The sequence below is a fragment of the Alternaria dauci genome, chromosome 1, assembly GCF_042100115.1.
Source record: "Alternaria dauci strain A2016 chromosome 1, whole genome shotgun sequence".
NCBI lineage: Eukaryota > Fungi > Ascomycota > Dothideomycetes > Pleosporales > Pleosporaceae > Alternaria > Alternaria dauci.
Window position 1 is genome coordinate 792,745 of NC_091272.1, and position 11,952 is coordinate 804,696.

At 53.3% G+C, this 11,952-nt stretch overlaps 3 protein-coding genes across 3 annotated transcripts; all 3 read right to left on the reverse strand.

The window, feature by feature from the left end:
- Positions 1-701: 701 nt before the first annotated feature.
- ACET3X_000242 (uncharacterized protein) lies at positions 702-4,320 on the reverse strand (the record flags this gene model as incomplete). Its single annotated transcript, XM_069447516.1, has 10 exons — positions 702-871; positions 924-1,041; positions 1,090-1,253; positions 1,304-1,849; positions 1,902-2,033; positions 2,087-3,276; positions 3,329-3,513; positions 3,564-4,024; positions 4,096-4,174; positions 4,231-4,320. The coding sequence occupies 10 exons, from the start codon at positions 4,318-4,320 to the stop codon at positions 702-704; spliced, it is 3,135 nt and encodes a 1,044-aa protein (XP_069310484.1).
- A 2,364-nt stretch (positions 4,321-6,684) lies between these two features.
- Positions 6,685-8,481, reverse strand: ACET3X_000243 (uncharacterized protein; the record flags this gene model as incomplete). The annotated part of the gene is made up of 1 exon (XM_069447517.1): positions 6,685-8,481. One exon carries the CDS (start codon positions 8,479-8,481, stop codon positions 6,685-6,687), a length of 1,797 nt encoding a protein of 598 aa, XP_069310485.1.
- Positions 8,482-10,205: 1,724 nt separating this feature from the next.
- On the reverse strand, positions 10,206-11,875 carry ACET3X_000244 (uncharacterized protein; the record flags this gene model as incomplete). The annotated part of the gene is made up of 2 exons (XM_069447518.1): positions 10,206-11,175; positions 11,607-11,875. 2 exons carry the CDS (start codon positions 11,873-11,875, stop codon positions 10,206-10,208), a joined length of 1,239 nt encoding a protein of 412 aa, XP_069310486.1.
- Between the last annotated feature and the right edge of the window lie 77 nt (positions 11,876-11,952).

The window sequence follows — 11,952 nt, forward strand, 5'->3', positions numbered from 1 at the left end:
GTAAGAATAAGGAATCGGTGCTGGGCCGCGATAGGGGGGTGAAGATGGCCGTCGAGTTGCGATGCCCAGGTGTAGTTTCTACCACGTTTCGCGCGGGATATCAACAAGCCACGATGACGCTTTGCGCCGGTGGCTTATCGATAGCGCAGTCCGCGGCTTCCCTCGCGATCGACATGGCAGCCATACCCCTTTTCCTATCAACCATCATCGTACATCCCAAATTTGACCAGACATGGGCACATTGGCATCACAACATGTCAATGTGGTGGTCTTGCAAAGTTTGCTCCTGCATTAGGTGCACTACCTACTGTCGCCTTTCGGCCGTCAACAACATCGTCCCACATACATGATCTCATTCCAAGCAAGGGTGCCTCTCGTGGATATCGTCCTCCTCTTTTTCATAACAATGATACCAACACACCAATCGAACGCCATACTACACCGTCTGACTAGCAGCCGCCGGAACAAACCTCCGGTCCAAAGCGTCTTCCCTGAAAAGAGTCAAAACGCCAGTATGCTCGCTAAAAAGAGGCCGTCTACAAGGCCCAGGCCCGACTTCGCCTTCCAACCTCCGAGTTTGGCCTTGTCAAACTGTAGCCTGAAGATATACGCCGAGCTTCTCGTAGGCTCTCGAAACAGCGAGGCCTTGCATATACCTCTGGGGCAGGTTTTATTATTGACGCGAATGATAAATCATGCTTCTACTGCGGCGGTAGTCCTGGGTGTCCATTGGCAGCAGCGGCAGCCGCCTCGGCTTGAACTTGGGCAATGATATCGGCCTGGTGGACAGCACCCTGGACTACTTGTTGCTCCTCCGCGCTTAGGTTCTTGGTAAGATTGTCGTAGAGAGCAGGTTGCTCTTGTTGAAGGCCTGGGACACTGTCAGTACAAAATTCCGACGCCGTTTGATGGACTATACTTACGTAGCAATGCGTGCTTGAACATGCCATATGGCTCGACCTTGTCAAGCGGTGTCTCGAGGAGACTTTCTTCTTCTAGCTCATCATCATCGTCATCGTCGATCGAACTGAACTTTTGCGCCTATTTCTGATCAGCATGCATATCCAATACCGGGCGTTGTGAACTTACCTCTTCATTCAAGAAGTCGAGATAAGCGGCGCTCTCGTCTTTGACATCCTCAGCCTCATCCCCCTCATTATTCCAGTCGGCTTCCTGTTCCCACTCCTCGTCTTCCTCTTCCTCGAACTCGGCAGAGTAGTCGAATGTGTCTTCCTTCTTAGCTTCCTCGCGGTCTACGCACGTGTTAGTTATGGCCAGTGGACAATTGCGAATGGAAACTTACTCTTCAAAGCTGCGGGGAGCGTCTGGAATAGACGTGTAACACCCTGCAACAAGCGTGGCCAGCCTTGCTGTACGCTCACAGGAACGTCTTGAGCTCGTAGTGTGAGGAGAGAGCAGATAGCAGAGATGCAGAGCTTCTTGTCGTGAACTCGAGTGAAGTTATCGATGCTCGAGAACCAGAGACTGAAGAACTTGTTGGTCCAGCCGTTTGTCTCCAGCACATGGAGCGCCAAAGCAGGGTTGTAGTAGATGGAGTTGATGACCACCTCCATGAGATGTATCCTCAAGGACTTGACTTTCGGTTCGTCGTTCATCAACACATGCATTGTGAGTCCGATGAACTCAGGGACGTAATCGTCGGCGTGACCACGCATGTTGAGCATAATAATTTCGGCTAGCTTGCAACCGCAAATGCGATCAACGCCACCAACCTTGTCGTCCTTGAAAATTGTTCTGACCATGTCGACAATGGCATCGAGATAAGATCGGTTCTGGATCAAAGTAGGAGTACCGTAGTTAACGAAGTTCTCAAGTGCAGGGAGCATGTCTACATATAGTCAGTGAATGTACTGGTGACAGGCGGGAGAGAATACGCATACCCTCGAGATATAGCTCGGCACCAGCCTTGAACGTCCTATGTATCAGCTCAAATGCTTGCCACATGGTTCCGGATATGCTCTTGGCAGCAAAGGTACAGCTATCGATAATCTCAAAGACCTCATTGTACAGATCTGCGAAGACGTCAGTATGAAGCTGAAGCGGTTGAAACTGTGGAGTGACATACCGTAGAGCTTGTTCTCGAGCGTAATGGTGATTACTGGCATGAGAATGGTCTCTAGGTGCAGAAGCACATCAGGTGTACTCTCCAGGGTAAGGATAAGGGTACCAATGGTCTGTAGGACACCGAGAGCCGTAATGCTCTTCTCATCAAGGAAGTCGCCGTATTCGCTTTCGTCGCCCTTTTCTTGATTTCTTGATACCAATTCTCGCACAATACGCAGGTAGGTATCACGCAGCTGTTCGCTCAGCGCCACAGCGAAAGGAGTCAATTCTGGAGCGAAGACCTCGACAAAGTCCTCCATGACGTTGGCCAGCGCATCAACGTCAACCTCGTTAGCGAGCTTCAAGAGCTGCTGCATAACCTGGGGAATGTTCGTCTTCATGTTGGTTCGGATGACATCGTGGCGGATAAGGGGCTGCAGTGACAGCGCGGCAGCAACACGGACTGGGAGCGTTGGGTCGGCCATTGACTCTAGGATATTGCGGTAGATGATGATGAGGTTGTTCGGGTCCTTGAAATCGAGTTGTTCAAACTTCTCGAGGGTATCGCATGCGCGCGCACGAAGGAACCCGTGGGGGCTTCGGAACTCGGGGAACACATGGCGGACGAAGAAGTATTCGACCTGGTCTGCGATCGGGCTCTTCTTGCCTAGGATAACACCAGAGAGCGTGCCAATCATACGCAGCGCGCCCTCCTTCTCTCTTGGGTTCTTCTCGTTGTCGGGAGCGGCCTCATATCGGTTGACGACCTCATTGACAAAGTTCAGCACAGTGAAGGTCTGCTTGCGACGGCTCTTGGTGAGCGTAACAAGGAAATTTGTCGCGGCAACGTCGGGGGCGGTCACGTCTTCGTAGAAGTTCAACTTCCTGTGTAGGTATTCTTGTGGCTCCTCCTCAAAGAGTTCGATGTCTTCGTCCGACTGACACAGGACAGGGAAGATGAGATGGGCGATGAGGTTGTCGGTGTGCGGCTTGAGCAGGGTCCACATGGTCTTGGGCTTGACGCACTCGTCGAGGAAGTTGAGAGTGTAGTACAAGCTGGCTTTTGACAACCAGACTTGCTTTCCGACCCATTTCTCGACCTGTTGGAGGTAGACCTTGAGGATCTCGGGCGCGAAGTTGGTGATGAAGGTCTTGGCCACTTCGGTGTAGTCGATCTCGTTGTTCTTGCCGAGCGCAGACGGGTTGCCGTACCTGTTGGTGGTTAGCCATGCCCTCGGGAGCCACGCATAGTCTTTCTGTGTACCTAACGAATAGTCTGTTCAAGTTTGCGTACGACCACTTCTTGGCCTTCCACCAGTGATTTACTTCCCGCTCGTCGAGATCTTCGGGGAGAGACGACTCCGGGGGTTCCTTGCCGACGACAGTCAAGAACAGTGTGCACCAGCCAACCATGACCTGCTGATCGCGGAGGGACGCGGGGAGATCAAACTAGGGTCTGGTTAGCTCCTCGTCACATGCTGTGCCCGTGGAAATCTTACGTAGATGGCATGCTTGTACACCTTCAGCACGGTCCGTAATATCTCGCCCGCCTCCAGACTCGTCTCACCAGCCAGTGAGTTTCCGATATTCAGCAGCTGGGGGAAGGACATGGCAACAATCTTGTCGAAGTCTGCGCGGTTCTCGCCCGACTTGAATCTGTAGATTTTGCATATCGCCAACAGGCACTGGACACCCGCGAAGACGGACTCGATGTTTCCGGCGTTCAGCAGTTGTATAGTAATGTCGAGAAAGTCTGGCCATTTGGCGGGGAAATCGTATGCGAGAATCTTTTGGAGGGTAGGAATGAGCTGCAGGCGCACCTGGGGCGGCGAGGCGACGAGGACGGGGACGAGGCGACTGCGGAAGGCCGCCTTTTCCTCCTCGGGTATGGGGATGGCCTGGCTGTATTCTTCGGCAGGCGACCAGCCCTTGGAGATGCGGTTCTTGAGGTACACGACGGCTGTAGGCACGCGTTAGTGATCAGGGCCAACCGGCGTGCAGCGAGCGGTGCTGGGCGGGGGCGCATCTTACTCGACAGGCGCACGGCGTTGTTCTGTTCCTGCTCGAGGATGTTGAGCAGGCCGTCGGTGAAGCCTGGCTTTTCTTCGGCCTGTATGTCTATCAGTCTGCGCTCTGCTTGCCCTTCTCCCGGCCGTGGACACGCACATGCTTGAGGTCGAGTTCGGCCTGCTGTCTGATGGCGGCGTTGGCGTCGAGCGTCGCCTGAATCCGGTCCCGCAGGCCGGCAACGTCCATGGTTGCGAGTATGGGACAGGGTCTGCGGCGAGTATGGGTGCTGGGCTAGAGAAAGCCAAGGGTGGTGGGTGCGGTGAGAAGTGGCAGTGGGCGATCGGGCGAGATTCCTGCTGTCTTTGCACCCGCAAGCAGCGTAATGGGCTAAGAATTGGCCGGAGGGACGGTGTCAGGATAAAGGCACGCGTGCTTTTTCCCTCGATTTTGCGCCTCGTCGGGCTTGTGCAGCTTGTGCGGGACGTGATGATGGAGGGGCAGTAGTTAATTTTGTGTGGACCAGAATCGCGGCTTTCCCTCCCAGCATCGTTAGCGCACGTGGCGGTCAATGCACCGTCTCTGCCTGTTGACCACCACCATGCCTCGATTTACTCATCGCCACATGCCGCCTGCCTTGTCCCTTCTTCCAGCAAACCGCCTCGCATTACCCAACACGTCAACACCCATGCAGGTACCGGTTTCTGGTAACCCGCATTCCCTCCAACCGCAGATCGCGGCCTCTAAGCCGGCATGAAGCGGTACCTGCAGGCATATACATGGCTACTCGTCATCCCATGGTTCCCACCGACTTCCTTCGTTTCCAATAGGAGACACTTGGATCAAAGCAACGGAGCGTCATTTCTCTCACATCGGGCCCTACTCACTCGACGCACTGACATCCGCACGCCTTCCACAGATGCGACTCGACCCTGTCGGCAAATAGTGTTACTGCCGAATCCATGCGACCATACTACGACACTGACCTACCATGTCCCTACACCCTCCGCGCTTTTATCCGGAAGCCTGTACTGACCCATGCAGCAACCATGTGTCCTGGCTCCGTCACGCCATAATTCAGGCATTGCCATGAGGGGACTGATTGAGACTGCCAAATCATCTCCGAAGAGACTGAGCAGCATGTCCATCATGAGCATCTCGGAAAAGGAGGAAGAGTCGCCTCAGTGACGATTTGCTGTTAACGAAAAAGCAGGGACATTTCAACATTTGTTGCATGGTCTTGACAAATATGCTCTTTTCCTGACATTTCAAGTAGACAAGTATCTCAACCTCCCCAGCCGTTTCTCCATGCATTGGATGGTTGAGAACTTCGGCCGCACAAATCTCCTATAAAAGCTTCGCTTTGTTTTTTGGAATGACACACAGTTCCGTACTTGATTGCCTCGAAAGTCTTTTTTTTTTTTTGGAAAAGGTAATGGTGGATGTGATTTTCAGAGTCAGAGACGTAATACAGACGAAGATCTGTAAAGCATTCATCCGAGTACGATTGTAGAATATAACATGTCGCGTCAGACCCGAGGACCAAAACTCGGACTCTTAGAGCAACAAGCGCCAACATGGTAATGACCAAGCAGGTTTTGGAAATGGAAAAGTAACCAAGTGATAACATCATGCGCACTCTGCCCACCGTCGATACTTTGTCTTCTACCTCCAACAGACAAGGTTATGCTGTTCCTTACATCGGATCACACCAAACACTCCATCCAACAGTATATTAACGATTTTCCGGAGAAGACGAAGAAGACAACACGTTGTATGCGTTGTTGGCGTTTGAATCGCAGTGATTCCCATGCATCGTTTCGAGATTGGATCTGGTATTTTGAAAGTAGAGTGTGGTGCAGGAGACAAGGTTCCGCAAAAGCCGAGAGGTGTTTTATACCCAACAGGCGGCAGCACTGTCATATGGATTGATGAATCCAAGTTTTCTTAAAAGACGAGCTGAACACACCACCAGTGAACATGGTTGGTCCAGGAAGACAGGATGCAGAGTGGGAGATCATATTACCTATGCCTGTTGATTTTCGAGTATTTGCAAGCTTGCAGACATGGAATGTCGGGATCGTGTTTTTGGAGGCCGGAAGACAAAGATATACCTTTGAACTGATAGATTCAGAGAGAGACCGACGTCTCCATAGCGCATCTCCGTATTTTATTTTTTTCTTTTGGAAATCGAGGCAATATTCGTGATGAACGAGTGTAAGTATCGAGAGCTTGAGCGGCTTTTATATATTGAGAAGTGGGCGGAGAAGTTGCCATACGTAATGTCGCGCCGACGTCCAGCCTGGAGTGCGAGTTCAAAAGCAAACACCGTACAGAGCATGGGGAACACAACCTTGATGGTGATAAATACCATTGCTTATAAACTACTGAAAAATGTGTAACTTAATACTATCGCGCCATGTAAATGCGGTGTTATCCAAAACAGAGAAAAAAACGCCAGATAATGCTGCGAGAACCAAACAAAAGAAAACGCCGCTTAATGCAAAAAGAGAGCTTATGCTGACCAGCAGCTGTTTTTTACCAAACCCCCATTCCATCGTCCGTCATCTCGTCGTACCATCGTTCCTCGTAGCCATTACCATACTTAACCAATTACCCAATAGACTTTCCCCTCCTTCCCTTCCCACACTCCCTCTTACTCAACGGCTCATCGGGGAAAACCCAACCCCGAACCCTCTTCGCCTCCCTTTTCTCGCCAAGCTGCGGCTTGGGGATCCAGGTATCCTTGTCCAAGAAGTTTTGCCTTGTCAACGCAGCAGGGCCACCAACGTCCATGCGCCAGGTACCCATACCCTCAAACGGGTTCTCCTTGGCGAGCATGTGCAAGTACCAAAGAGCGAGGGCAGCAGTGAGCTGGATGTCGCCAGTCTCGGGATGGGAACCGGAAGTTGAGAGACGGATGGGAGCAGAGGTCTCCAAGTACCCGTAAATGGGCACACCGGCTTGTGCGTTGACGGTTGTGGGGTCGGGTGTGGAGAAGGAAGATGGGCCGCCACAGCGGACGCAGAGGAGCTCGATCTCGGTCATGATGAAGCCGTAGCGGCAGCCGTGCTCGCGCATGACGCGGTGGAGGTGAGCGAGACCCTGGAGGTAGAGAACTTGCTTAGGGGGTGACTCGCTGCGCATGCCGGTGTTCCATTGGTCGTAGCACTTGACAAGACCGACGACGCGGCCTCGGCTGTCGCCGAAAAGAGTCTTCTCGTAGTCGGAGGGGTAGTTGGAGACGAACTCTGGTTGTTGGCGTTGACCGGCGACGGGCTTGATTGCACGCATGATCATGTGAGAGTTTCCTTGGGCAACCTTGAGCGCAGCGTTGACCTTGTTGGCGTAGTAGTTTGTGCAAATGTCTTGGAGCGCAGACTCGTTCTCTGGTTGCAGGTTCTGGCGGCAGGGCTGGGGAAGGTAGTTGGCTGGGACAGGAACCTCAAGAAGAGGAAGGACTGAAGGGATAGACTTGATGGTGGTGATGTTGAAGTCTTCCCAGCTGCGGAGGTTGCGAATGTCCCACCAGAAGTGGTTGTTGATGCCGCGTGGTGCGCTAGTGACGCGGCGAACCAGAGATGGAGAGGGGTTGGTAGAGGAGAGGTATTCAACCAGAGATGATGTAGCAGGGACTTGCTGAAAGCTGTCAAAGCTGACATCTGTGAAAGCGGGGTACTGTACAGCCGGCGCTGCCTCAAACTCTGGGACAATAAAGTCTTGAGTGCACGTGGAGGTGAAGCTGGGCATGTCTTGAACTGAAGAGTAGGAAGATGGAAGGGAAGTGACGAGGCTCAGGTTGGACTGAGGCGCAGTTGAAGCAGTGACATAGCTGGGCATGTTGCGGTAGGTGGGGAAGCCATATCGGCTGATCACCTGCTCATCGACGCTTCCAGCAGAGCCAGCGCGAGCATGGCGAGCTCGGTTGGCCGAAGTAGAGCGGGAGTGCGAGCCAACGTACGAAGACCGACGCGGAAGCTCGGGTTGTTGTGGGAATGTAATAGGGGAGTTGAGAGTAGAGAGATTGAAGTCGTATGAGGAAGCTGTCGACACGGGAGAGGTCATCGTGCTGTGGGCGTTGTGCATGTTGTGGTTGAAAGGACTGGAATCACGACGAGCCATCGAGGCTGGCCGTGAGTAAGGGCTGTAGGCATAGCCGATACTGGAGGAAGTAGACGTCGTCCTGCGATGTCTGATGGGACCACTGGCGGGCTCGGCAACTTGATCTTGCATACGGACCTTGGGGAGGAGAACAGGTCCATATTGCCGAACTGGTGACCGTGGAGGAGTAGGACCAGCGAGTTGAGGTTCTGGTGATGAGGCTTGGGAGTAGTATGTGACGTCCGAGCCGACGCTGCCCGGGACGTAGTTGAAGGGAGCAGTCGGGGGTGTTGTTTGACGGCTGTACATGAGGAATGATGTGAAGCTACCAGGCTACATTGCATCAGCACCAATGATTCGAATCGAGGGCAAAAGCAATGACTTACGCGGTGGAGACGGAGAACAGAGGCAGGAAGAGATTATCGAATAGGGATTAGTAGCAGAGTCCAGCTCCAAGTGTCTAAGACAGAAATGCAAAAGTTAGGGAAGGAAAAGGAAATGAGACACAATCGACTCGTCGGGCAGTGCTCTAGATGAAGTGCTTGAAGAAGCTGATGGAGTGGTGGATTGCGGCACAGACAGACTTCTTATCCTTCCTGTTCCCCGCGTAGAGACACGAGAACCAACGCTCACTCTGCGCTAAAACATCTGAAACACGATCCATCGAAGGGCCAGCACCCGGGGAGTTGGACCGGTAGTCGTTCTGGCGGTCTGGCGGCAGTATCAGAGCATCCTTCTACAACATGCGAGCCTCACAAGGCGTCTGAAACATAGCGCTGCTGGTGCTTGGCTTGGGCGAGTACGTGGCTAGCGAACGACTCTGGCTATGCTATTCTCGAGGCGTTGCATACTCGATGCAGTATGGTGGCATGTTCATAGAGCCTCTCAGTGGCTACAGCTATGAAGAAGGGTACGGAAGCGGTAAGCGGGCCAGCGAGGCGCCTGCACATGGGGCGGTTGGATAACATGAAACCGGCAGCCTCGGCGCCGCATAGCAGAGTTCTAGTGTGTAGTACTACACTGAGGGACTTTTCTCGACGGGCGCCGGGGCGGCAGTTTGACATTGGCAGCGCGAAGGGACGAATAGACGGTCGTGGTGTTGTCGGCTTAGCGCCTGCCGTGTCGTCCGTGCTGGGTCCCGCGATGCGTGGGGCATCTGCAGCCCGTTAAGAGTCATCGAGGGCAGAAAGCGGGATGATTGGACCACGACGCTCCAGCGTTTCGTTTCTGCGGAGCGACATGCGTCTTCCCGCATGCCCGCCATGCACGAACGAGTGACTCACAATGGGCGGAGAGAAGTGTATTCACGACTATAACACGCTTCCTAGACCGCTCACACGTCGACGCGTTCACCGCGTTGTTGTCAAGCAAGTTTCTTCCGGGTCTCGGGCCCGCCCACCTGCTGCGCTGTCTGCCATGCCATGCTATGCGACTCGACTTGATGCACAGCCCCCGGCGGCGTCTTGAGCTCGACCTACGAAGAAGCGCAAACTGACGTTCGGACGCTCCCGAAGACAGCGCGAGTGTCGTTCTCGTCCAATGTACCACGGACCGGGCAATCTGACTGGCCCCATATCCATCTGCCAATCCAAGCGCCCGTACTCCCAAACGTTGCACCCGGAAACGCTCTCGTGGAGAAAATTTCCGGCCTTACCCATCGTCTTCCTTGAGCCTCATAGTCTATTAAGCGCCCACATTTGCCCCAAGGGGAGATATTAGCCTCGAGCATAGTCACCAAATATAGCTCATACGGGACGAAACCGGCTGCGAAAAGGCCGTTAATTGCCTCAATGTGGAGTTTAATTGTCAAACGTGCCTGGGGCTAGAATTGCTTCATCGAGCGCTGACAGCGGATTGGCGCGAGGTTTGGCAGCCTTCATTTCGGTTTCATGAGCTTCGCAAGAGCCTCATCCGATGTCATGCTTCGATCTAGGCGCCCTTGTACATTGCTGTGAATTTCGGCGGCCGACAGAAACTACCTTCCGAGCTCTCCTTGCTGGCCTGAATTGTCATCATCCCTTGCACATGCCACGTTACCGCTCGTGTAATCGATACTCCACCGACTCGGTCCACCACTTCTTCCAGTCGACCACCTGGCGCTTCGTTCGAGCGTCTTCGGCCGCGAAAACCATGGCATGACTGCGGAACGCCTCGTCAAGGTCGCATCCGAGGTACTGTCGCTGAGCATCTGACGCGGGCATGGCGCCAGAGTCGACAGCGTTGACCGCCATGAGAAACTGTCGTGCAAGTCCCTCGTCACCACCGCCGTGACCGCCGCCTGCAAGATGGGGATTATGGGTTTTGGTTTGCCCTGTGGAGAAGTTGTAAACTTTGATGTTGGTGCTGTCGTACTCAATCTCGCCTTTGGTGCCGTAGATGCGACCTCGCCGTTCGCATTGCTTCTCGGTGAAAGCGATCATGTGGAACTGCGCTGTCTTTGCGCCGCGGCCGTGCAATAAAGGTAGGCCATCGTCGTCCTTTGCAATCGGATCATCGTCCCACGTGATAGTGACCATCTGGTCGTCACAAACATCGTTCTCCGACTCCCAGACACATCGCCCGAACCATGGGCGCTGTTCAACTTCGCTCGTCGGAGTGTCAACGTTGTAGTCTTCTGCCAGATTTTGGAGAAGCTGTTTTTCGGCTGCCTCTCTCCCCACGGTCTTGTAAATGTCTTCAATTTCTGGATTCACAATCTTCACTGGCCAATCCGTGTTGCCGTTGTTCAAATGTCTTTCGAGATAAATCTTCTTCGCACTGTAGTCGCATTCAGATTCGTGCGCGCAGGATAGACAGTTCGTAGCTGACCCAGCTGCTTTTGGTTTGCGCTCCCTGCGGAAGAACTTGCGAGACCCAGTGGAGGTGATGTACGAGGGAAGGTGAGGTGTCGCATTCTCCGTGTTTGGGCCAGGTGAGCAGAGCATCCACATGAGAAAATCGATGTCGTGGCATGACTTTGTAAGCAGAGATGGCGCAGTCTTTGACTCCTTCCTCCAGTTTCCCCTGTTCCTGTTAGTACCAGACTTTTGAAAGAATAGACGGGTCGATCACACCTGACATAGCTGTGGGAGAAATGCCACCAGCCGACCGGCTCGACATGTTCGATGCTCAGCACATCCCCAATAACATTCTTCTCGAGTACCAGCTGTCTCAATAGCATATTATGCGGCGAATAACGCAACACATGGCAAATGCCGAAGATCGTTTCTTTGGCTTTGCTTCCGCCGTCAGGGGCCTTGAGTGCTCTGTACATCCTCATGCAACTATCCAACCCCGTGCTCATGGGTTTTTCACACGAGATATGTACGCCCATATCAGCAATCCCACAAACGACTTCCTCATGCATCTCATCGAGTACGCAGACAAACACTGCGTTGACTCCTTTCTCTACATCGTGGCCAGCTCTTTCTTGCTCTCTTCTTTTCACCTCATACTCCTTCCAGTCTGTCCAACTGGAGAATGATTGATCACTGGTGGCCTGCTTTCCGCTGCCCCAGATGAATCTGCGACCAAACTCGCCGCGCTTGTAGTCACTGGGCTCACATACAGCCGCGATGACGGAGTTTGTTGAAGAAAGCGCGGCTTCGGCGTAGGCAGTGCCACGACTTCCTGCCCCGATGATGAGGACGCGAGGTGGGTCCTTGAAGGTTTGCTTCCCTACAGCCTGGAGGAAGACTGTCTCGTCTGCTTCGAGGCTTGGCATGTTGTTGATTGGTGATGATAGTTGAGTTGGAATGTGCAGGGCAGGAATCGCTCGTTGTGGCTAAGATCGCTCCAGCT